At 35.3% G+C, this 27,708-nt stretch overlaps 2 protein-coding genes across 3 annotated transcripts in view; one reads left to right on the top strand and one right to left on the bottom strand.

Moving 5' to 3' along the window:
* Nucleotides 1-3,196: 3,196 nt before the first annotated feature.
* Nucleotides 3,197-15,509, top strand: LOC125678942 (E3 ubiquitin-protein ligase E3D-like). Of its 2 annotated transcripts, none has more exons than XM_048917762.2 (8): nucleotides 3,197-3,418; nucleotides 7,139-7,450; nucleotides 7,622-7,905; nucleotides 9,232-9,334; nucleotides 9,495-9,609; nucleotides 9,708-9,835; nucleotides 14,280-14,430; nucleotides 15,226-15,509. In XM_048917762.2, exons 1-8 carry the CDS (start codon nucleotides 3,324-3,326, stop codon nucleotides 15,292-15,294), a joined length of 1,257 nt encoding a protein of 418 aa, XP_048773719.2. In that variant the 5' UTR covers nucleotides 3,197-3,323; the 3' UTR covers nucleotides 15,295-15,509. The 2 variants fall into 2 exon arrangements, with proteins under 2 accessions (XP_048773719.2, XP_056018606.1); XM_056162631.1 differs by having other exon boundaries at nucleotides 3,199-3,418; nucleotides 9,229-9,334.
* A 4,636-nt stretch (nucleotides 15,510-20,145) lies between these two features.
* The window catches only part of LOC125678910 (H(+)/Cl(-) exchange transporter 6-like), a 60,876-nt gene continuing 53,313 nt past the window's right edge, over nucleotides 20,146-27,708 (bottom strand). Inside the window, exon 24 of the mRNA XM_048917725.2 lies at nucleotides 20,146-21,467. Coding sequence (XP_048773682.1) covers nucleotides 21,387-21,467 — 81 coding nt within the window. The 3' untranslated portion in view covers nucleotides 20,146-21,386. The remainder of the gene's footprint in view (nucleotides 21,468-27,708) is intronic.

The raw sequence follows: 27,708 nt of genomic DNA, 5'->3' as shown, positions 1-27,708 counted from the left end.
TCTGTATGCTGTCACACAGACTGGAGTATTAGTCACGATGGGGTCAGGTTAACGGAGATCGAGACTCTGGTGTGTAAGGATGGTTTTTATTATGTAATGTTAGATTGTTATTCATTTAATCAATGTGGTCGTAAAGTACTTAATAAGCTGCACGAGAAAATGTTTTGTAAATTCTTGAGACAAAATCAAAACATCATGGCAATCCAATTTTATTTCTACGAGTGCATTTTAAAAAAAATCTGTTATGACCAGGGCCGTAAATTACATGGAGGCGGAGGAGGCAGCTGCCTCCTCCAACTTTTGAGCCAAAAAAAATTAAAATTTAAAGTTCATTAGAATTTATGTTGTTTCCAATAACTAAGAACATGATTCCTCCCTTAAAAAGCATTCCAAATCTTTCTTTTAGAATGAGTTAGTCAAGTAATATCTTAGAAGGCCCTAGAATCAAGGATTTTACACGAAACGTGTTCAGTGTGCACAAAATGTGCTCAGTGTCTGGGGGCCTGGGCGCCCAGGCCCCCGCCTAATTTCCTGCCTCCTCCAAATTGAAGGTTAATTTACGGCCCTGGTTATGACTATTCAGTTTTAGATCAACTGAATAAAAAAATCCACTTTATCTTGAATACTATAAACTAGTTAAAGGGTTAAATTGAACTGTATGTTGTAAACACAAAATTTAGGTTTCACTACAGATGTAATTACATTTGTGCTGGTAAAGATTAAGATGTCTTCCAAAGAGAATCTACATACCTCTATCACATATTTCGTTTATCACATTCAGTAGTTACTTATTGCCTGTATTGATATACCACTAGTATTCAGTTTATCACATTCAGTAGTTACTTATTGCCTGCATTGATGTACTACTAGTATTCAGTTTATCACATTCAGTAGTTACTTATTGCCTGTATTGATAAACGACTAGTATTCAGTTTATCACATTCAGTAGTTACTTATTGTCTGTATTGATAAACGACTAGTATTCAGTTTATCACATTCAGTACAATTACTTATTGCCTGTATTGATATACCACTGATATTCAGTTATCACATTCAGTAGTTACTTATTGCCTGTACTATTGATATACCACTGACCTCAAGTTTCCAAATCGCGGCGCAGGAGTACAAACGAAGATGTCACATAAAACTCATAATTATTTATTTGATGCATGTATCAAACGGAAATTGAACGGAATGCTGCGCGTATTGATGAAGTTTTGCGTCCAATTTTCCGTTAGTTAATTTTCGTTTGATACATGTATCAAATAAAGAATTATAAGTTTCATTTCTTAAATAATTGAAGATATATTTGATCATTTAAAGATATCATCAATTCATTTAATGTGTGCAACAATTTAATTCAAGATCTCTGCAAATAATTTGATGATATATTCAATTCTGAATTCTTGCGAGCATTAATTGAATTGATGATGGCATTAATTATTCTGCTGAATTGATGAGCGCTATAATTAAATTGTTGTTATCTTCAAATGAATTGATGATATCAACAATTGACTTGATGCGCGGTATATGATTCAATTGGAGAGAGCAATAATTCAATTAATGCCCGCACCAATTCAATGAATGCGCTCATCAATTCAATTAAAGCGCCCAATAAATGAATTATTGCTCTATTCAACTGAATTGTAGCGCACATCAATAAAAATGATGCGCAAAGTACTTGAATTATTGCTCTCTTCAATTGAATTGTAGCGCGCATCTATTCAATTAATGCGCATTAATGCGCGCAAAATTGAATTATCGCTCTCTTCAATCGAATATTGATGCGCGCAATATAATTCTTTTAGAGAGAACACTTTTTAAATTACAGATATTTTCAATTCAACATATCCACAATTGAATGAACGATCTCTTTCATTAAAATTGTTGCTCTTTTTGAAAGAATTGATGTGTGCATTAATTCCTTATGCTAAATCGTTGTAAATGATTAAAGATGTCTTCAATTAAATTAAAGAGATCATCAAATCAATTATAACGAGCTCCGAATTATATTTTGCGAGCAGTAGTTCCGCCACATTGATGAGCGCATCAGTTGAAGTAATGTGAGCAATAAATGAATTGATGCACGCATCAAATAAATTTTTGCTTTGATCAGTTGGATTAATGCGCACATCAAATCAATTTTTTACTCTCTTCTATTGAATTGATGCGCGCATTAATTCAATTATTGCGCGCAATAATTGAATTTAAGATGCTATTTCCTTCAGATAATTAAAGATATCTTCAATTATTTGAGTTTATGTAAATTTGGAGCTCCATAGTAGCGAACATTGGTAAATCACGCAAATCCCACCAAGAATACAAATGGAGAGAGAAGGGCAAACCCGGACCCCTGGACACCCAAGACGTCGGATCAGGTGAAGTAAGCATCCCTTGTCGACCGGTCATACCCACCTTAAGTCCGATAAGGTAAGTCGTACATTATTATATATGAATATCTAGCACTGAGCAAATCAAAGTGAGTCTACCAAAAAAAAAAAAAGGAACTTGAATGAATGACTGTTTTAGAAGACACCATTACGTAAAAGAATCCGAAACAAAACAATAATGGTATGACTTAAAAACAAAAAGATGAATAATAAAGAAATGTTTTTATATGTTTGCATTTTTGTTGCTCATGATGAACAATTATTATTATACGACCGTCGTTAGTCGTCCCGTATTATGTTCTGCCGCTGTTCGTGCGCCCGTGTGTCTGTCCGAGGTAATGTCAATCTATTCTAATTAAAATCAGACTTTTTAGATCCGCGCCCTATACCCTATTGTAGCGATTGTGAGCGTATTCTAGGATTTGATTTTAATAAGATTGAGGTAATGTTTTCTGGATTTTTTTTCGCAACGGATGCATGTACGAATTGGGCACAGTTTAATTACCCTCAAGAAGCTTAATTTAATGAGTGTTTGCATTTCAGCTGGTTTGGGTTAAAAGTAGGTCAAACAATAATTTCCGGACTCTTTTTCGTGACGGATACAGATGTGTAAAAGTGCTTCTCCACCATACCTTTTTTTTTTGTATTTGGATTGATCCACTGGGTTATCTTATGGTTTGGTAGATTCATAAATTTGAAAATGTGTTTATAACATAATTATATAGTCATGGTACACTGTATATGGCGAATCTAGCATATTCCGGATATATTTAGGCTTTGCGCGACTGGTTTTGTATATAAATTGAAGTTTTAAGTTCCCGTTACACAAACATCACATGCGACGATAACTGATAAGTTGAATTGATTTGAACATATTGTATTGTCTAGATGCGAGGATCCTTGTAGTTGTAGAAGCCCAAGAAGGAAGGAATTATGGAGACAGGACTGATAGAGTGTAAAGAAGTTATACTTTTTGCAGAATATAAACAGACAATGGGATATTTAAACATTCATCTTTATTCTCAAAGGTAAATATCAATAACTTTAAATTCCGCCACTTACATCTGAATGATGTTGAAGTTACCCATGTGTATGTACATGGATAATGCATATTCATTTAGAGAGGGAGTGTTTTAATGAATAAAAGAAAATAAGCCATGAACTGCATTTTTAATGCAGTCAAACCAACAGACTGGTCTTGAAATTTTGATACTTCCAAATTAATCTCTGTTGAGATAATAATGATTGGTTTTATATAACGCCTTTTCCAGCGTATGCTGCTCAAAGCACTTTACAATAATCAATGTACATTATTACCCCGGCAGACCTTATATCAATCTAGAACTTTCTCAGCCTCCTAGGAAGTATACAGTGCAAGCTGCCATTACAAGCGCTAGAGCACTAACATTCTAACAATATCTTTCACTGTCTATAGCCAGGTACCCCTTTTACACTTGGGTGGAGTGAGGAAATTCATGTAAAGTGCCTTTATATTCGGCTCGGCTGAATATTTGGACTGACGCCTTCACCGAATCTCGGATCAGTCCTTCATAATTCATGTCTGGAAATTTACTTTCAGCTTTGACCAGTTCTAGCAAATAATGTTAGTGTTAAATCTAGGATCCAGAGAGGGCACACATAATATGTTCAAAAGGGCACTTTTCATCACGGCAAGACAATTTCGGGGCACTTTCATTGTATCATACTATGATAGTAATACAATAATCATTTAGCCTCTTTAAAAGTTAGTACCTGCTGCCTTGATTTTAAACTTTTCAATCAACCTTGTGAAATAAAGAACAATTGTTTATATTAACATATATTTTCAAAAATTTTATAGAGAAAAAAGGGCATGGTGCAATTAAAAAGGGCATGGTGCCAGCCAAAAAGGGCATGATGTGGCGCCATGCTAGTTTGCTTTAGATTTAACACTAAATGTGCACTTAAGTGACACTGCTGTTCGCTTCAAATCAGTTAGTTGACTATGAAACCAAATATGTATCACTATTAATGCTGTATTACTTACCGTATAACTTAAGTATGTAAATTCCATAAAATAAACCATCACTAATTTTCCCATTCAAATGAAGAATCTATGGCACAATATTTTATCTCCCAAAATTGAAAAGTTCCTATAGTTTGTTTTTTAAATTAGCGAAATGCAAGTAGGTATGTAGAGATACAATGTATCAGTAACTAGATAAAGCAGACTATAGGAACTCTTCAATTCCAGGAGATAAAATATTGTGCCATGGAAGTCTTAAATTGAACGAAAAATTTTGTGCCTATTTTCATTTTGGGATTTTAATACCTAGACGGTGAGCAATACAAAATTAATAGTGATAGAGAGTTAATTTGATAGTCAAATCACTTATTATATTTGAAGCGAACCTGCCGTGTCACCTAAGTGCACATTAATTGCTAGAACTAGCCGAAGCTGAAAGTAAATTTCCAGACATGAATTATGAAGGACTGCTCCGAGATTCGGTGAAGGCGTCAGTTCAAATATTTAGCCGAGCCGAATCTCAACCGAGATTACCACCAAATAAGACAATAGATATACCTACTCTTCGGTGAAGTGAGGACAGGCAAACAATTTTAATTTATTTTTAAAACATGGCCAATCTCGATCCAAAAATATTTTGCTGACCTGCCTAATTCAAGACCTACAGGTAATTGAAGGCCTATGAAAGACTTGGATCTTCCAAAATATGGGCAATATAATAAGCCACAATATTCAACCAAACTAATATGATACACAAAAAAGTCTGATAAAAGTAAGTTTTAAGGTGCATTTTTCAAGCTCAGTTTAGGGGAACTATTTTATATCTCTTAGATGACCTCGTACAAGAACGATAATGCACAAAAATATATCATATCTACAAATCAGCTGTTCAATTAATTGTTAATCATTTCTTTTGCCTTTTTGATATACAATTTTGAAACATTTTTCTGATCTTTTAACAAAGAAAATATAAAAGTAAAAATTATTTCTCCATACCAAGCTTTGCAAATACACTTTAAAAAATTTTTTCAATTGAAATTGTTTGTGTTTATTACATATTTGAGACATGCTTAATCAGAAAAACATATTGGTTTTGATGTATATATACCCCACATTTTTATAGGTCTTCCGTAAATCTTCTGCAGGTCTTCATTTACATGTAGGTCTTTAATTAAGTATTTCACATTTTGGAAAACCTGGGCTTTGGTTTACTACGAAAAGGTTGTGACTTTTACTTACAAGGTTTGTTACTGACTGTCTTCAGAAATGTGTTGAGTCATTAAAGTCCACAGAAGGTAAGGTGAAGCTGAGCCTTTTATGGGCTTTAACAACCCGACAGATTTCTGTAGAGAGAAGGTAACAAACTTAATACACTGCATGTGTTTTCGTTTGGTTGAGGACTAATATGTCTTACATGTAAATACATTTGTTTGTATAAGAAAGAAATACAATTAAAAAGGTGTTACAGATGCCATGTTGCGGTCTAAATTTTGCTACTTGCCGTTTAAAGAATTGTTTTTATTTAATAACTTAGCATCTTTGTGAAATTTGTGGCCCCTGGATCAGGGATTTAGGACCAAGGTGTGGTTACGTGTAACTTATAAACATAAACTAGATGCAAGCTGTTCAGCGGCCCTAGAATTCCTTAAAAAAAAATCCCAAATTTTTTTTTAAAGTTTTGCTAAATTTCCTTTAAAAATGTTGAATTCAAGGGGAAATCCTAAAATAAACCCAATTTTTTCATGTCAATTCCTATTTAAAAAAAAAAAAAATTCTATTCTAGCAATTTTGGAAATGCATTCAAACTAAATTTGACCAGAGGATCCATATATCAAGCTGATTATTGGTTGTGACTTTGTGACAAGATGTGGCTTTTAAGGTTACAGCCAATACTAGCTGGAAGACGCCCTTCCTACACATAGAGTATTTTCTGTGAGTTTCTTTATTGTCAAATTTGCGAAAGGAAGACAATTTAAATGTCTAAAACTGCCCGAAATTAGTTTTAAAATTCTTGATTTTAGCCCTAAATTTTCGTGATTTTATCCCTAAAATTAGCCCTTATTTTTTGTCAGAGAGTGCTGGACAGCCTGTTGATGTATTTACAATGGTGATGAACTTGAAGACCTCTACCATAGTATAAAACCCTTAAAATGAACTTGAGGACCTATACCAAAGTTTTAAACTTTGTGTCGGGTTCTGGTCACAGGGTGAAGCTATATGACTCTTAAACTGAATCTTTTAGATGATCCAAACCTCCGCTTTCTTTGGACTGACGAAACATAAAGTATTTCGTCCCCGCGTCTGCCACAAAATAGGACCATAATTTTGAAAAATAAATCGTCAAGCTTTAAAATTTCAAGAAAGCGATTACTAATGGTCGTTAATAAAATGATGCCCCATACAAATCTGATCTATTCATTTCACATTACCATAAATACAACCAAATACTGATATGGAAATATTAATTTTTCTTCAAAACGTCCTTTTTTGCAAGTGGTGCGATGACGAGAGTGTACGATGGCCCAATGCTGCAATGCGGAAAAAAGGCTATTAACATTACGATGATTAAGATATTGTATTCGCACAATAGCCTCATCGTATCGTTATCGTACCATTGGATCATCGTACATGCCACTGCACCATCACTTTCGCTTCATTCCATTATCAACCTTCAAGACGACGCTTCGATGACGTTTTGCTCCATTTTATCCTCACATCTCATTGTCTTCCTGTTCATTTTCAGGTTTTCAGATAAGATGTCTTGTGAAAATTCAATACACGTGGAAGGTAACAGAATTTCTATCGAAGATGTTGTGTCCAGTGTGACTTTTGAATTTAAAGACTTAAAGTTTGACCCATCTACGTGCAGAACTTTACAGTACACTGGACAAGGGTCTGTGACGTTTACGTTGCAAGTGGAGAAACCCCCTAGTGAGATTTTGTCTGTTTCACTAAGAAATAATGACCAGCAAGAACATTTTGTCAAAGAAATAAAAGCAAATCAGAATAGATGTTACTGTAAATTTTGCGGACAGAAGATTCTGAAAGATACATGGTAAGTTATGTAGTGGTATTACTTTTGTGGTGATTATATTTTTGTATATCACGTCATCGAAAAGTGTGGTACAAATATGGTGGCTTATGGCAACTCAGCTACTTGTATGTAATGTCTGTTATGTACACTTGAGACAGGCACATTTTGGAAAAGTTATTTTCTCTTTTTCAGTCACTTTTTACGGGTCTTACCACTTCCATCCGAGAATTGGTCCGATTTTTCGGACATGTGGTTTTGTCATGATCATAGCCATGCGTCAAATGAAGAAAGCCACGTGACTGATCAGAAATCCGCTGAATTAAGACCAAAGTTGAAGGACTGTTTTGTCGCGGAGTCCTACTTTACTGTCTTGTTTGAACAGATTAAGGAAGAAAGTGTTATGATTTTACGAGATCACTGCATCAGATGTAGTCGATGTAGAAATTTACTTGGTGAGGTACATCCGGAAAAAAATGGTGAGTATTTTTTTAAAATCTGAATATCGGTGTTACTACTAGGACGGAAGCTGTTTAGTACTTGAGCGGATTATTTACATGAAGAATCATGCATTTCTATTGTCTTTGATAAAAACTCTATTTTCTCTATAAGTCTCAGTAAATGACATCATCAATTTGTGTTTACATTTCCAATGGTTTTGTCTTTGATATCTTTACAAATTGTAATGATAGCCATTTCCTCATGAATGCACTGCAATTTTGAACAATGCGCGTATGAATGTTGATGAATATAGTACGCCTATTTTAACGGTTGAGAATTCCGACAGAAATTAAAGCAAAATGTATTTCTAAAATATATGGGTGTATGAACTGCAACGCCTCACGCCGGTAAACTTTTGAGGAAGGGCTTACGCGTGTCTCTGAAACATCACAGTGGATACTTTCTACTTTTCTAAAATACAATTTCAAAAATGAAATTTATTTCTGTGCAAAATATTGTACATGAACAACGATGAACGATATCTCAAAAGCATTCGACTCAAATAGTGAAATGAACATTACATCCCTTCAAAGTATTCTCCGCGGTTTCAATCTCTGAATCCATTTCTGAAATGCGTCACGGTACGCTGATTTAGGTAGACCTCTGAGGCACTGACTGATGGCTTAGCCAAGGCTTGTTGTTGTTTATTAGTCAAAAGCAAATACAGCTTATAGACATAGTATACAATGTAATAAATCTAAAATCATATAAAGGTCAAGAAAGAATAGAAATTGTGCTTATACATTGGTATTTCTAATTTCAAAGGAATTCTTAATAAATTCTCGGGACTTGTAAGAACTTTTTAAGTTTTGGAAAAAGGAAAAAAGTCGCATGGGACTAGATCTGGAGAGTATGGTGGGTGTGGCAAGACAGTAACCTTCTCCGACTTCAAAAATTGCTTCACAAGCTCAGATGTATGTGATAGAGCATTATCATGAAGTAGACGTTATTGCGTTGTGGTACAATACATATTGCATATCGAACGGCCCTCGTATACTAACGTTAAATATCGATTTCTAATATTGCCTAAAAGTGTAGATAAAGTGTAGTGAAAGAGGACACTCTTGTAGAAAATGGAGTTTGTTTCGGATTTTCCATATAGTCGGTTAAAGAGCTTTTTAGCTCACGAATGTTACTTGTTTATTCTAAATAGTTCCGACTTTAAATAAAAATTACTTACTTAGCGCAATATGGACTGTCTACGATATTTGAACTACCGTTAAGCCTTGTGTGAGGATTGTGTGATTGTTAACATGAAACTGGAGTTACCATTTTGTAAAATTGCTGAAATTTTGAATTAGCAGGCGTGTCAAAAGGTGGAAAAGTGATCAAGTTGCTAAGAACTTCTGCGCATTTCATAACGGAATATAACGCACCAACCACTTCAAAGAAAATGGTATTAAATAGGTACGTAATCGGTGAGAATATTTCAAAATAATTTTATTTAGTTTCTTTCTCACTTTTGGTTTGAAATAAAATTGACTTATATATACTTCTAGAAATCATACCTCATCATTGTTCCTTAATAGTGACGCACCTGCATTATTACGAATTTACTGTTTTTCAGAGGCGATGAAGCTGAGGATATGTTTGCTGGACTCCTTATGGAACACAGTAAACTGTATACGAGTTTTAGATTGTATATAACTACCTCGACAGAAGGAAAGACGTTTGATTGCTTAGTAAGCTATTGTGTGTCCTATGCAGGAAGGGTGCTTTATCGAATTTTGCTAAACAAGTAATGATGATGGTGACAATCTGATCTTTTTTCATTTTGAAGATATGGATTATAGACCCGAAATTGTGGATATTTAAAGGAAATGCTGATTCCGGTTCCGAGAATCTGACCGCCATCGATGTTGTCAAAGTTTTATTCAGAGCTTTGCTGCCTTCAGGAGAAAAACATAAGTATGGGATTTTTTGAAAAAATATGTCTTTTTGTTGTTTGACGTCCCATTCTAGAGTTTCTCTCTCTCACTGATGTAGAGGCTATACTAGTTGTAGATGAAGTGCTTGACGCCCAAGGTCGGTCTAGCTTTATGAATGAAGGTTCTTTTTCTTGCCAACGTCTATCGTGACAATGCCTATCATGACATAATTGAATATGACCTCCGTTTTTAGCTCACCTGAGCTAAAAGCTCAAGTGAGCTATTCTGATCACCCGTATTCCGGCGTCCGTCCGTCTGTCTGTCTGTCTGTCCATCTGTAAACTTTTAACATTTTTTACTTCTTCTCAAAAACCACTGGGCCAATTTCAACCAAAGTTGGCACAAAACATCCTTAGGTAAAGGGAATTCTAAATTGTTAAAATAAAGGGCCAGGCCACCTTCCAAGGGGAGATAATCAAGAAAAGGTAAAAATAGAGTAGGGTAATTAAAAAATCTTCTCAAGAACCACTGGGCCAGAAAAGATGAAATTTATAGATAAGCTTTATTAGGTAGTGCAGATTCTAAATTGTTAAAATCATGGCCCCCGGGGGTTGGATGGGGCCACAATAGGGGATCAAAGTTTTACATACAAATATATAGGGGAAATCTTTAAAAATCTTCTTCTCAAGAACCATTGGTCCAAAGAAGTTTACATTTACATGAAAGCTTTCTGACATAGTGTAGATTCAAGTTTGCAAAAACCATGGCCTCCAGGGGTAGGTTTGGGGCCATAATAGGGACTACGGTTTTACATGCAAATATATATGGAAAGTCTTCTGATATGGACCAAGGTGACTCAGGTGAACGATGTGGCCCATGGGCCTCTTGTTAAAATGCATATCACACCAGAAAAAACCCTGTTACGAATGGAAAGTAGAAGATGTGTGCAATATCTTAAAATCAAAAACTTATAAAGCTTTATGATGTTCAGGTATTATTTTTGTACAGAAATTGCAGCAGATTAATTAGTTTTTAAAGTTATCAACTTTCCTTTAATTACATACTTGAAAACATTTGCATATGAAAGAAAACAATGAGAGGATTCTTTAAATAGTAAAAATAGCGGGTACCATGAAAATTTATACGTTGTCTGGAAGGCGTCTATAAATAGTCCCATGCGCGTCAGGGGAAACCCAACATGATGGATATATGTATAACTTTTAAGGCTGAAAGAGCGTAAAACAACGAATTACTTTAAGAGATATTTGATATTTTTATTTGTCTTAAACCTATGGCACGGTACTGTTGTAACAAAATATACAGGTTTACACAGATAAGACCACCGATGATCTGAAAGTCTGAACTGGACATGTGACTCACTTGAAATTTTCGAATGACGGTTGCTTTGCAAACACCGATTTAGAATTAAATATTTCTGGTACAAACAGGTGAAATAACGTATGACATGTCGTATAACCTCATAAATACGTACGTGCGTGCGATGATTTTTACAGCGGCTTCACAAGGTGGTAAACAATTGACCTAATTCGTAAAAGGTGGAAACAATTTGTCGAAATTAGGACCATACAACTTTAAATTTACTTTATCTAATGATAAAATACAGTTCTGTTAACCAACTGATGTATATACATGTACATGTATTAATATACGCCCGTCTAAGGCCGGACGTATTATGGTATGGCGTTCGCGTCCGTCCGTCCGTCTGTTAGTATTTTCTTGTCCGACTCAAACCCTAAATAATTTTGAATCCAAGAATCAACAAACTTTGTTAGTTGATGCACCTTGGGTAGATTTGCACCCTACATTAGTGTTATGGCATTGCGACCTTTGAATAAGATGATCTAGCCAAATATGGCAAAACGATCTCAACAACATTATGTATCGACACTTCGCGCGCAAGTTACGTCCCTTGTCCGTCATCTCGCGGTGAAAAAATGCATTTCCATACGTTGGCCTATGTAATTTTCTTATCGGTAGACAGGTACTATTTTCCATCAATTGCAGTCAACTATGATAATGCCTCCGGGTGAAGCAACCCTTTAACTGGCATGGAAACTTAATAATCAGCTATAATTCTCAGTAGGGTAGAGAAGGAAAATTTGACTTTCCACCGATTGACCTTTGGCTGATCCTGCAAAGGGACTTAACTCTTGATGATAGTGTATTATTTGGCTTAGAACCTATTTTATTTTTAAAAACTTATGTTATTAAAGGGACTTGATCCCTACAAATGTTACTCACTAAGAGAGTAATGCAGTGACCTTAGTAATGCAGTGACCTTAGTAGAAATGATTTCCTTAAGAAATACACTTTTATTTTCATAGAATATAGCTATATATGATTATAATAATTAGTATTACTAGATATTTTGTTTCCAACAATAACGACATAAATATGCAATATTTTACAACGAAATTGCGCACTTAACAAAAGCATCACACAACAGTGTAATTCTATTTGTCTCATGGGATTAGTTATCTAAGTCATGACCATGGGGCACGTCCTTTGTACACCCCAAACTTTATAGAGTAATTCATACCACGTGATATAAATTATCTATTAAATCATATATAATAAAATAAAAATATGTTTTGAAATATCAATTCGAAATACAAGTCAGTTTTTGTAACAAGGCTGACACGACTTTGTTGGATTCCACATTCTTCTGTTTGTGATGAATAAACATCCAACAGGCATATCGTGTACCGTGTCGTTGCACTTTATTTCGTTTCTGGCTCGAAAGGAAGTTATTCATTCTTAAAATCATATCCAACCCCCCAACCCCCCCCCCCCCCCGACTTCCACTTATGATGCGGGCGCTTGACAAAGAAATAGTCACTATCGATAATCGACCTCAGGACCTCCGGATCAAATCCCGATCCCGGCGGCCGCGTGAATCTTGAGATGTTAGATGTCAAAGGCAAATTAACAACACACCCTTATGACAAACGAAATTACTCCAGTCCAGCTTCTTAATCGTCAACTTCCCATATTTGTGTAGCATTATTCCCATCTCACCTGTATATGGTGTTTATGTCTCAGCTGATTCGATACGAGAGGACAAGTCCTGCATATGATGTAAATTTTGAAATCGAGTCAGGTTACTGACAATTAAGTTATATTACAGAGGTCTCGTTTAATTAAAGAAAGCTTTTCTCAAATTGTATGGTCGTTATGATTTGCAAATACAAACTATCACTGTCTGACGTGTTTCATACTAATAATACGCAAGATCGTAAATACCGAGTTAGCGGAACTCTCTTGTAAAGAAGTCCGGAAAAGTGTGTTGATCTTGGGCATTTTTTGTTTAATCAAAACATGGCATAGGAAGACGATTTAACTTCCATGTGCTTTCCACAATTAAAACCATTTTTAAATGAAAGGTGTGTAAAAACGTCTGGATACAAGAAAAATGAACTTAATAGAGCTCGCGAAGCTATATATTTTAACGCCAGCTTTGGGAATTTCCTGGCTGACAGCAGTGGGAAGAAATCCACCATATTTCCATTAAAATATATCAGTTGTGGATATTTCTGCGTATTATGTTTCTTTCTTGAATCATTACTACAGTCTACTGCAATGCAATGATAGTACACCATTGTTAAAATCGGGTGAATCGATCACGACAAAAGTAGCAGAACTGGTATTATTTAACAACATGCCCAAATTCTCGCATGATCTGGTTCTTGCGAGACTTTGAAAGGGGAAAGTAAAATTTAAAACCAAGACGGAAAAAGTAGTCGCGATCTTGCGTATTAAGCCGTTCTTTGCAGACTGATTTTGACTATGGATTACTCCATTTACCTAATCAAGGTATAGGGCTCACGGCGGGCGAAATCGGCCAACAGGTGATGCTTACTCCTCATAGGCATCTGACTCCGACATCTTGTATGCCCAGGCATCTGTGTTTGCATGTTTCTTTATAGGATTTATCAGGGTCTGTGTTTGCACTTGTCTTTATAGGATTTATCAGGGTCTGTGTTTGCACGTTTCTGTATAGGATTTATCAGGGTCTGTGTTTGCACGTTTCTGTATAGGATTTATGAGATTTATCATTGTTCGTTATCTTCACCTATTCATCTTTAACATCGATAGTGACTGTCCCTTTACCAATGTAATATCAATATAATGAATTACTTTTTCGACGTTCCGTTCTGAATAGTGCCATAGGAGCTTGACCCACTCCCATCGCGAAACGAGTGTGTTATACCTTTAACAAGGTTGCTGAATTCAATTGATGAGAACTAGGGAGTTTCTCCCGTTTTGACCTTCTAACATTGTAACGGAATCAAATGCTATGGAAAATTGGTTTTGACCAATCCATTGTAAGTCCTCAGATCATCATGCAATTTGTTGCTGGTGATTTGAATTAATTGTTGAAATTAAATTGTTTAAAAACAGTAATGAAATACAAATAATTTATCATTATAGATAAACTTTTTTTGATTTTTCTTATTTAATAGGGAGGAAGAGGAGGAACGGAATGACTGGAAGAAAGACAACTCTATTCATACCATCTCTCTTCCTTACTCGAGTTGCTTAACGCTGCTAAAAATACTGATCGAGAATTCCAAATGTTTGCCTTCAAAATGCAGAAAACATGACAAGTTTCATGTGAGTATAATACTATGGTACTGCAATAGCTGCTCCCCCCTCTCTCTAACATTAGTCATATTATGTACATCTAATTGTACTATGGATTGAATGATTTCATAAAAGAAAGTACTGCCCCGGTATTTCTCTTTTAATGTAGAATAGGCAGTACATGTAAAACTTTACAGTTACCGTTCTTTACCAATTGTTTATGAACTACAGCGTCTGGCATCACGACCTCCATTTACTTTCAATAACCAAAGAACAAAGTTAGTCAAGTGTATTCTTTTTAATTTAAAGGGGCATGGACACGATTTGAGCTGAAAATTTTCAAATTTAATTTTTCCATTTTTATGGTTTAGAATGCTTAATTAAGGTATTTTTAAACGAAACTTTTACTAAAATATTTTTATCTATGTAAACAAAAACATGACACGAGCCTTGTTTACATAACAAAGATCTGCGAGCTCTGCGTCTTCCATGTATCTACACAATTGACATTCAAAGTTTTGCTGACCATTCTAAACATTAAAAATGGGAAAATAGAATTTGAAAATTTTAAGCTCAAATTGTGTCCATGCTTCTTTTAGCCTCAATAACAAATGACGCCCAATTTTCGCCATATGCAAATAATCTTCGCTAGAAGATGACAAATGAACGTCATTATTTTTATTTGCAGTGCTTTGTGTTTGTTTGTTTGCTGGGGGGGGGGGGGGGGGGGGGGGGGTTGTTGTTGTTTGCTGGGGGGGGGGGGGGTTTCATGGTACTTTTCTGAGAGAAATTCCTTATATTGCTCACATTTCAATGTTTTAACAGGTAGGCTATTTGAAATATCTCCCGAGCGTGACCAATGTGAAGACTTTGGATACATTTTGCAGAGAATAATGTTCATCAACATGGATATTCAGGGCTATTCCTTCATGGCTGAAACAAAAAGACTACATGGATACAGATGGATACAAAATTGGAGTTATAAAGAAAAGAAAAACAAAAACAAATTACTTTTCGTAAAATATCTTCTAGTTTTGGTTTGAAACAATGCAATATCAATGTCAAAAATGGAAGAATATTAAAAATCAGTTTTACATACATACCTAATCGGTGTGCATGTGTGTGTGTGTGTGTGTGTGTGTGAATCATGAAATCTGCAACTTTGTCAGTATTTAGCATATTCACTTCCACCTAACACATTACAAAATGAAAACAGTAGGTTGTCATTATTTAGGTTTTATTGATTTACATTCTTCTGGGTACAATATGGATAGTGTAAAGCATAGGCGTAGCTTGGGTTCGAATATTACCGAGGCAGGGGGTCTGGGGGGCTGCGCCCCCCAGAAGCTATCGACATTTTAACAACGTAAAAGGTGGTTTTTTTTTTACCGAGACAGCTGCCTCGGTTGCCTCGATGGAAGCTACGCCACTGGTGTAAAGGTTACTATTACAGTTTGTTATGATATTTACCAAATTAATACGACTGGTATAGGACACCATATCACCAAATAATGAAATGAAACCTTATCATTACTGCTACATTTTCTTTCAGTGTTTGATAGAGCTTTGTTCTATGGTGGAAACAACTCTGATATATGTACTTATATATCAGAAATAGAGTCTTAATAATGACCCTGACGATTTGTTATTTGAGTAATTTTTTCTCTTTCCGAAATTCAAAACCATTTTCAAAGAGGATTTGTAAACCTAAAAAAAAAAAAAAGAAAGAAAAAATGCAGGCCTTGGTTATTGCATTGTGCTATTTGTAACCACAACCTTTACTTAAATATATTTTAATGAACTTCCTAGACCACGTAGAAAGCTCTAGTCTTTCTTCTTTGTCCCATGCATTCATGCCCCATGCATTCACGCCGGGTATTGTCTGCAAACTTTTGATGTTTGCCTCTTCAGTATGATTTTTGTATGCAATTTTCCAATCGTCTTTGAGGATTTCAGAGGAGAGGAATGATGCTGCTTTTCCCGATATGTGCTCAGTGCATACTGCTCTATGGACTGTTTGTTGCCATTCCTCATTATATAATGTTGATGATATCTGGCCAACGTCAGTTTATAGAATTTGTCGTAAACGTATGTTGACAAAAGACTGTACAGTCCACGAAACTTTTTAAAATCACATGCGTTTGTGAGGTGTGTAGTGTTGCAGTTCATAATACCAAGTATTTTCAAAAATACATTTACATTCTACTTTCATTCATGTCGGAACATTCCCAGTCGTTAAAATGGACGTATTGTATTTGTCAACATTCATACATGCATAGCTCACAACTCCAGAGTATTCCTGAGGAAATGGATATCATTACAATTTGGAAAAAAAACATCAAAGGCTAAAACATTGGAAATGTAAATATAAATATGTACATACATGTGTATATCTATATACTTATCACGTTAATTATGTATGTTTCAGTGTTGGCTCAAAGACCATATGCCGTCAGAGTATATACATGTAACTATCGACAAGGAAGTTTGCCGTAAGGCTTGTACACGTGTAAATTACAAGTTCACACAGTTTATTCAACTGTTCGTGCGCATGTTCTTGTGGTGTCCCTAAGGAAGGCGTGATTACCAGGTAGAACCATTCATTTCCCCATTTCTCAAATCTACTTTTACCATTATGTCCGCACTTCACATTACCTTATAGTAACACAAGACTGCATTGCAGTACATCGCGTGGGTAGACACCAAGTTTAATGTAGTACGTGTGCAAACAAAGCACGCTTGACAACAAATATTATAACATAATTATATGCATACATTGTATCCAAACGCCTCGGGATCCGGGTTAGAATAGCTCCTCATTACTCCTTGATTGTCGTAAGAGGCGACTAAATGAGGCGGTCTTTCGAATGAGACTGCAAAAACTGAGGTCCTGTGTCACAGCAGGTGTGGCACGATAAAGATCCCCCCTACTCAAAGACTGTAAGCATGGAGCATAGGTTTAAATTTTGTAGCCCTTCTCCGACAATGGTGACGTCTCCAAATGAGTGAAAGATTCTCGAGAGGGACGTTAAACAATATACAATCAATCATCGATGGTGGCCATGCGCTATTGTTAGTCTATTCCAAACCGGTTAACTTATTTCTTCCTTTGATTTAAATGGTTTGCCATGCTAGTATCTGTCTCGTATGATATATTTATTTATTCATCGATCAAGGGCCCTCATGGGGCATATACAATTTTAACAATTAAACATTATAACTACATGATACAAAGTACATATATGTAACATATAGGATTTCTACATTGGCATAGGTATTGAATTCTCATCACAATACTGATTGAAAATGTGCTGTACAACAAGTGTGCTATATGGGAAGTAAAGTAGCATATTGCATGATTTAGCCTTCATCCCAAGATGCAAGACTGACATTGTTGTCGTTTTAACTCGCAGAATATTGGTGAAAGGTGAAGATAACGAACAGTGATAAATCTCATAACTCCTATAAGGAATATAAGATAGATAGTTAGGCAAAACGGACCCCTGGATGTACCAGAGGTGGGATCAGGTGCCTAGGAGGAGTAAGCATCCCCTGTTGAACGACCACACCCGGCGTGAGCCCTATATCTTGATCAGGTAAACGAAGTTATCCGCAGCCAAAATCAGTGTGCCAAGAACGGCCTAACAATCGGCATGAAACACGTCAGACAGCATTTGACCCAATGATAGGTTGTACATGTATTGGCAAACTAGATAATTATAACGAGTATAGAATAACGAAATGCTGACTTTAACATATATAGCCAAGTTTAAAGTTTTTAAAAAGTAGATCATAGTCCAAGGTCATTGGATCAAAGATCTTGGTACCCAGTGAGGAATCTGTATCTGAAATATCAAAGTGATATCGCTCTTGGTTTGACCCAATGATAGGTTGTATGGGCAAACTAGATCGTTATAACGACCATAGAATTTGCGAAATGCTGATTTTAAACGAGATTGTTGGAACCCATTGGAGTGTTTTATATTAATTTATCAGTAGTGATAAACACTTATTCAATATTGTTTGATCTTTTATTGTTCTGTCCCGTATTTCAGTCCACTTGTTTCATGAGTAGTACACCTTGTAAGCTCCATTTTGAACTTTCGCTATAAGTAAATGACGTCATTGACGGATGGAAACTTCCCGTCATTATATATGTAAATGTGACTGTGCACCTGGGTTTTGTTGTTGCATGGTTTGGTAATACAGTTTTTAACCCAAAGTTAAGGAGGAATGCTACACCAGAGAAATTTGATCTGGATGAAAAGTGGAAGATATGTCTTATTCTTAGTCCTCTTCACACTGGTCAGTGCATAAGGCTTCCACAGCTGCTCGCCATCTGTCTCTGTCTTGTGCCTTTCTTTCTGCCTCTCTCATTGTTATTCCAATTGTTTTCATTTCTGCTTCTACAGTTCTTCTCCAAGTTCCTTTAGGTCTTCCCCTTTTTCCCTGCCCTTGTGTTGTCCATCTAAAGCCTATTTTTGGATGTCTGTTATTTTCCATTCTCAGGACATGCCCTATCCACCTCCATCGTCGCTGTTTAATTTCTGTATTGATGTCTCCAACTCCAGTTCTTTCCTCTACTTCTTTGTTTGAAATTATTTGTGGCCATTGTACTTTAAGACTTTTTCTGAGACATCTTCCTTCAAATCCTCTTAATTTTGATTCTATTAATTTGTTTGTCTTCCATGTTTCACTTCCGTAGAGTAATACAGTTCTTACATTACTCTTATATAGTTTGATCTTGGTTTCCTTCGCAATTCTTCTAGCTTTCCAGATGTTATCTAACCTTTTAAATGCTGTCGCTGCCTTTCCTATCCTGATCTTAACTTCTGTTCCAATGTCACCGTTAAGATATGTACAACAATAATTATTTTGAAATAGAAAGTTTTCAAATTTACTTTATTTTGTCAAAAAATGCAATTTTAATAGAAACCAATCTGGAAAAAACTTTAAAACCCCTGACGTACTCAATTCCGCAATTCTGAAGGCAACGTGCTAACTTACTGAGCTACTCCGCTAGGTAATACAATTGGATATGAATAGACAATTATTGCTAATATTCATATTTTCATTAATGGTTGAAAAGGAAATCAGCCATTATGACGATGTAGAGAACATCCTTAAAAGTTTCATGTGCTAAATGTAAAGTAGGAATGGTGAATGCATCTACCAGGTACGAAACACTCCTACAATGTTATAAAACGAGAAACTGGACTTGATTTGAAAATTTTATATATATATATATATATATATATATATATATACACACACACAATGTATATATATATATATATATATATATATATATAATTCTATTTTCATCCCGACCCGACCATGGTACAAACTCTCTAAACCATAGTCAGTAAACACGCTTTACAACGAAACCACCACCATTTTTATCACTCAGCACAACAGTGTATCACACTTGTCATCAATGTAGTTTATCAATACTTGTCGTTTTTGCGTGTTATTTGTTTATGTAATATATGTCTCTTGATAAAGACGCGGGTTGCGTCGAAAATTCGAGTTTTAAATAACCAACAGCGTCGTGGCCTTTTCAGTGCTTTTATAAATTTCTTTACTGGCCTTGTATCTTCTCAGATCCGACACTTTAAGAAAGTAGGGTGTTGTTGGGTTTTTGTGCTTTTATATATATATATATATATATATATATATATATATATATATATATATAGTGATCTGGTTACGTTACCACAGTTATAGAAAAAAACCAAATATAAATTTATGTGATAAAGTCATTTACTAAATGACAATAAATATATATTGTGTATAATTTTAAAGGGCAGATCACCATGTACTAACTTAATGACAAAAGTCATCAATCTGAAAAATGAGTGGTCTCCCCTGACACTATCAATAAATATATGTTTACATAGTTGCTTGCTAAAATAATCTAACATCCTTTTTATTACACGAAAAACAATGTAGTAATAATAAATCCGCCACAATATTGAACCTTACATTTTTGTTTTATACAATTGCACATGAATCGACACATATATTGGCATAAAAATTATAAAATGAAAAAGAAAATATCATAAAATGCCAATAGTTAACCTCGAAGTTGTATGGCCAGAGAAGGATGGGGATGGAGGGTGGCTAAATTTCTTCGAGACATGACTAGCTATGACGGTTGCAAAGTTTGTTTACAAATTGCGTGACGTAATTTAAACGGCATTAAAATATTACTTGATATTAAAGAAAATATCCCAATATCAGAAATTTTGATATCAAGAAAATAAAAGTATCAAAATGACACCCCATTACTAACATACGTTAACACATTTAAAACAAAGTGAAATGCTTTGTCCATTTGTTTTACGTCCCTTCGAGAAGGTCTCGATCATACTGTGACGTCACCAGATGTAGGTGATTAAGTACACCCATACTGAGACGTCACCAGATGTAGGTGATTAAGTAGCCATGTAGTGAGGGTTCTTTATAGTGTCAACACGACACAGGGTCTCGGATTTAAGGTCTTATCCGAAAGACTCAAAATGAAATTAAGTGCGTAGAATAGAATAACGATGATAAGGACAACCCTTAACAATCTTAACAGATGGAGTTTTTTCTTTTCACTATTTTGCATTTTATTTACCAAGTTATTTTCCTTTTCATATTATCTATCATTTCTTATACATATTATATACAAATGAATATTCATTGTTTCATTTGTTGACCGTTTAAAGAAAACACCGAAACAAGCATTTGTTTTGCTGCATAATCTTGTTACTGATTTCATGATTAAAACAATGAAACATTTTACACTTTGAGCTACCTTATTGTAAAAAAAAAAAAACTTGACAAGTATTTATGCTAGAAAATATGTAAATACAATGCACATTTCATGCTTTTATATTTAGATATATGAGCGTATTCTGTGTATTACAATTTATATAAAGTACGGCTCTGTCCAGTATAAGGACGCCACTCCTTTAGGTATACTGCAAGGTTCTTCTCTCTCATCTTGATTCTTCATTATGTTCTTTGCTCATTTCTAAGTATTCATGAGTAAGGTTGTGTCGTGTAATTATTCCACACAGCTGAAATAAATTTAAAAAAAATTAAAAATAGAGGATCGCAATCGCCCCTAAAACAACAGCATCAAACCGTACGAGTTTCCAACACTTTTATCTTGTGATCAGCAATCCCCCCCCCCCAAATAATTTTATTGAACATCACTCTGATTCTGGAGTTTTTCCTTGACAATATCTACATATTCTGTTGGAATTCCCATTGGCACAAATTGTGCTCCTTTGTTAGCTGGCCTGTTTTTAGCTCTTCTGAGCCGAAGGTTCAAAGAGCCTAATCATATGGCCATATGTGTGGCGTGCGGTGTGCGTCAACTTTTTGGAAAAAGGGCTATATCTCAAGAACCCCTTGGCCAATTTTTGTCAAATTTGTCACAAGGTATCCTTGACCCAAGGGCTTTCTTTTGTACTAAAACTAGGTTGTGACCCTTTAACAAGGGGAGATAATTAGGAAAATGCAAACAAAAGTAGTGGTTGCTAAAAAAATCTTCTTCTCAAGAACCACTGGGCAAATTATCACCAAACTTATGCATAGGAATGAAGATAGGTTGTAGATTAAAAAAAATGTTCAAGGCATCATCCTGGGGCAAAGGGTGTGGTCTCTAGGTCACTTTAAAGTTGACCTTAAATTTTGTTTTGTTAAAACTTAGATATTTTGCTTAGTATAAGGACTAGGATCATCAAATGTTGTCAGTTGATGCATCTTAGGACCTAATATCATGTTGTTTCAATAGTAGGTCATGGTGACTTACTTTTTGAATTTCGCAGGTAATTATTCTTAAATGGATTTTGATGCATATCTTGGACACTTTTGAGTCTATGATCATCAAAAGCTGTCAGTTGATGGATCATGGGACCTTGAAGTGCGTCATGTGAAAAGTATGTCACCATGACGTACTTTCTGAATTTTATGGCTAATCATTTATGAATACATTTTAGGTTGTTATTTCAGATACCGAGAGGTTTAGAATCATCAAACCTTGCAAGTTGATGCGTCTAGAGGCCTCGAAACATATTTATATAAAAAAAGGTAGGTCACAGTGACCTATAGCTACTTTTTGAATTTTGCAGACATTCAAATTTCACATTTTCAATTTTAGATGCATATTTTGGACACTATGAAAGCTAGGATCATCAAACTTTGTAAGTTGATGCATCTTGAGTCTTTATAGTTTGTTGACCAAAACGTAGGTCACCGTGACCTACTTTTGGAATTTGACGGCTATATTTTAGTATTTCAGATACTATTTGACTTAGAATTATCAAACTTTGTCAGTTGATGCATCTTGAGTCTTTGGAGTGTGTCGACCAAAAAGTAGGTCACTGTGCCCTTCTTTTGAAATTTGACGGCTACATTTGAATACTATTTTACTTGTCAGTTGAAGAGAAATATGTACTACCCAGATATGTACATAGGTTAAGTAACTTCATTTTGTAATTATTTTGATTGCCTAATCTAATAGTGAACTGTATGATATCTCCTTCATACACTATCATGTGATAAGTCTTTAAAACCTTGTCAATTGATGAATCTTGGTTAGTGAGAATTTTTGCCTGTTTTACAATGTATCAGAAGAGCGATTCTAAGCCCATGGGCCTCTTGTTCTATTCTTATGTGGCAGAATTTATTAGAAAGCTTCTTGATGAAAAGATTGATTGATTGATTAATTGATGTTTTCCGCCACACTCAACAATTTTTCAGTTATCTGGTGGCGCCCAGTTTTTTATTGGTGGAAGAAAGAACCCAGATACAATATACCTAGGAAGAGACCACCGACCTTCCGGAAGTAAACTGGGAAACTTTCTCACCTACCGGCGCGAGCGGGATTCGAACCCGCGCCGACAGAGGTGAGAGGCAGTGTGATTTCGAGCGCGATGCTCTAACCACTCTGCCACGGAGGCCCTACATGAAAAGAAGAAATACTTTGATGTGGTCTTCAATTCAACAATTAGAAACATCGATAACGTTTTATCTTCAGACAATGTTAGGATTCACGTGGGCACGAATTGTGCTCCTTTATTGATTTCTCTGCTTTTTGTATTTTATGAAGAAAAATTTATTCAAAAGATTTTACTTGAGAAGAAAAATTTCTTGCTGTAGACTTATTGACATTTAATTATATCGACGACGTTTTATCTATTTTAGATAATATTCACTATAGCTCCAAGTGACTAAACATTTTAAAACCGTCTGTACTTTTACTATCACAGTCATTTTGATCGGTGCCACTAACTACCCAAATTAACAACATTATTATAAATCGTCAAACACCTGTGATAATGTGGTTTAGATAAATATAGACGTAATAAGACATTTGTATATTTATAAAGACTTGTTATTAGCATAATTTATGTACTATAATGAATCAATATTAATAAAAATTAGTATTTGAGTCTCTAAATCGTTATGGATCTTTTCATCCTTTTTGGGTAATTAGTCGTAACTAACGTAATGGCTGTGATGGTGAAAGTACAGACGGTTTAAAAAATTTTAGTCACTTTGAGCTATTACGGACTTTATTTTATGAATTGGGATAAGAAATTCATTTTAGAAATGATATGTTATGCTGTACATTCTATGTTATAGCTTGTTGCAATGCTCAAACATTCGGTATAGTCGTATAGTGCCAGGGCTCAGCTAAAATTCAACCAATAAATATTAGGCATTTTTCCGAATTCATTTCTGCATATCTTGGGAAGAATACGAAATTTCGGGATGCACTTTGGTAGTGATGTAGATTGAGTATGTATGAATATATTAGAATACAAAGTAGAATTTTATGTCGATTGATTTATTGTTTTTACATCGGCTAACTTGGGTACCCTATATTTAGAGTTCTATACCTTTACTCTTTAATAGTAAATTCGACCCCAAGCGACGCAATTGCCTGTGGGCGGGTGCGACCGATCAACATGGCATACATACCCCTCCTAGGCACCTGATTTCACTTATGGTATATCCAGGGGTCAGTGTTTGTCCTGCTTTCAATTTTGCATTGAAATTTCTTATACGATTTCTCGCTCACAATCACACGGCCGCTCACCTCTGCCGGTGCAGGTTGGAATCCCGCTCGCGCAGGTAAGTGAGAAAGTTTCCCAGTTTACTTTCGGAAGGTCGGTGGTCTCTTACCAGGTACATTGTATCTGGGTTCTCTCTTCCACCAATAAAAACTGGGCGCCACCAGATAACTGCAAAATTGTGGAGTGTGGCGGAAAAAATCAATCAATCAATCATTTTTCCATATACAACTTCTAGGAATTTAGCAAACTTAAACTTATTAGAAGGCACCAATGAAAATTTAGCTTCACCAAACATTCTTCACTATTAATGATGCCTCTTCAGGGGTAACTAATCAAAGGCATATGGATTTAGAAATACATTTTAGTTTCGTTATGCTTTGATTTCATGATATGAAACTTGTTGGTTATTAAGGTGGTGGATACCTGTTGATAGCAATTTCAACTTGATTCGTGTTTCATCAAGAGCTTTCATCCATTGCATAAAATTCCTTTTCCACAAGATAGGAGTCAAGTAACTGGTTTTCTCAGCATACTAATATTTGATGAAATCAAAATACATGTGTGATGCATGATAAGTAGCTGTTTTTATTAAGATAGTAATACCCAAAGTTTGATGAATGTCTATAGATGTAATGGAATTTAAAGTTGTTTAAAAGATCACAGTATCACACATTTTTAGCTCGCCGGGACGACTGTCCGGAGAGCTATTGTCATGACCCCGGTGTCGGCGTAACACTTCAGGGAAAAGCTTTAACGTTGGTTATATCTATTGAACCAAGGAGGTAGTGTTTTGATATTTTACATAAAGATGCATCAAGCGTTTCTTTCTTCTTTTGTTTTTACCGAAAGTTTAACCTTGGCTATATTTTATTTTAAACCGCGAGAGATATCACTTTAATACCAAGATTTTTGACCCAAAGACCTTGACCTATGATCTACTTTTCAAAAACTTAAAACTTGGCTATATATGTTAAAGTCAGCACTTCGCAAATTCTATGGTCGTTATAACGATCCAGTTTGCCAATACAACCTATCATTGGGTCATATGCTGTCTGACATGTTTTATACCGATTGTTAGACCGTTTTTGGCACACTGATTTTGACTACGGATAACTCCGTATACCTGATCAAGATATAGGGCTCGCGGCAGGTGTGGCCGGTCGACAGGGGATGCTTACTCCTTCTAGGCACCTGATCCCACCTCTGGTGTGTCCAGGGGTCCGTGTTTGCCAAACTCTCTAATTTGTATTGCTTGTAGGAGTTGTGAGATTGATCACTGTTCGTTATCTTCACCTTTCATGTTCTGAACCAAGGGGGATAGGTTACGTAAAGTCATGCTTCCCGGCGAGCTATGTTATCTTTTATGTATCATCTTGTCCAAAAATGTATAAATATGTGGAATAATATTAGGCGCCCTGGGAAATCAAGGACACTCTTCTGAAAATTATAGGTCAACCGGAACATCTGACAGGAAGCTAATCCTAAAAGGTTTGTAGGTGCTTTTATCTCTAAGCTATTTAGCTACTACAAATTGTGGCTACCCTTCAAATTCATCTAGAAAATACAGATTGGCTGCAGCATCTGAAGATTTTTATATAATAGTGCTCAAGGGTTCATTTTTGTTCGTTTTGTTGCTATCCTTTGGATTGAACCCGAGTCAGAAAAAATATTACTGATCAAAACAATATTTACAGATACCCCAAACCTCGTGTAGCACAGACATCACACAACCGTTCTATTACAAGGCTATAAAGTAGTTCTAATGACAAACATTTATAGGAATTCTTACCCCCTTTCTTTGGCCTTATTTGGATCTAAAGGATCAAATTCGAATTTTCAAAACCTTAATAAAATGCAACTCTACATCATATATTACGTTTGTTGTTGTCTACCAAGGTACCAATGAGAAATGTGAGCTAAGCTTCATTTAATGTGAACATCAAAACTCATGAAAATGATTACATTGGGAAATGATGGAAAATTTTTGTATTGTCGACAGAACTCGTTTGATTTGGATACTTATTATAACTAATTATACGTGGTGTGCCACAATTTGTGAAATTTGCTTTCTCATGGACCACGACCCCTGCATTATAATTTGGGTTATGTTCTTAGAAATGATTACATATATGATCTTTACGTATTCTCAGGTTATACAATAAGATTGGGCAAATTATCTAACTAGGAAACATAATACAGCATCAGGTTTTTCTAATTAGCGCATTTTCATTTTTCGATCTTAGTTTTATAAGTACAAATATGATTTGATTTCAAAGAAATGTCTTTGAATTATTTTAACCTTGAGAGAAATTCATGATGGAATCTGTACTAAGTATCACCACGAGGTCGAGATTTGAAAAAAAAATATATTGAAACACGATTCAATTATATCAAAGATGATGAGATGTTACGTAATGAATGGTAATTTGGTCTCCATGCTATTAGCATTACCATTAGAAAACAAATTGGATACATACTATGGAACGATATATGTGTAAACATGTGATAATTAACAGTTAATTGTCAAGTGTGAAAAAGTGCAATTGATGAAAATGACAATCAGTAATCGATTTCTTAAATTCCATAAAGAATACAAAATTAAAAAATAAAAATTACGAGTCGCGTGGAGATTCGGATTAGAATAGGTTCAGAGTACCCATTGCTTGTCGTTTGAGGCAACTAAAAGGGGCGTTCCTTCGGATAAGAGCGCAAAACCTGAGGTCCCGTGTTACAGCAGGCGTGACACGATAAAGATCCCTTCCTGCTCAAAGTCAGTAAGTGCCGAGGTTGCAGACCTTCACCGTCAATGTTGACGTCTCCATATAAGTGAACAACTCTCGAGCGGAATGTTATAAATATACAACCAAGCAACCAAAATTAAGAATACAGGGCAAACACGGGCCACTGGACACAACAGAGGAGGGATTAATTTGAACTTATATAAATAATATATACTGTCATGAGTAAAAACATGGTGGGTCAGAACCTCTTTTGTACAATACAACTCTTTTTGCCCATAAATTCTTAGATACGTCTTTTAATAAAATGTACTTCAACATTTACACAACTGAATAAAGATTAAAGTGCGATGATTATAAAAATATGCCTCTAAAATACTAAACTGTTAATGAAGTCAGTAGACTCCACTGTGAAATAAACAGTATACATACACAATAAATAAAATTTTCAAATGTGCATTCTTAAAATATTAATGCGAATGAACGTTTAGTTC

This window comes from Ostrea edulis, chromosome 1 (assembly GCF_947568905.1).
Source record: "Ostrea edulis chromosome 1, xbOstEdul1.1, whole genome shotgun sequence".
Taxonomy (NCBI): Eukaryota; Metazoa; Mollusca; class Bivalvia; order Ostreida; family Ostreidae; genus Ostrea; species Ostrea edulis.
This window is presented reverse-complemented; position numbering and strand designations above follow the sequence as displayed.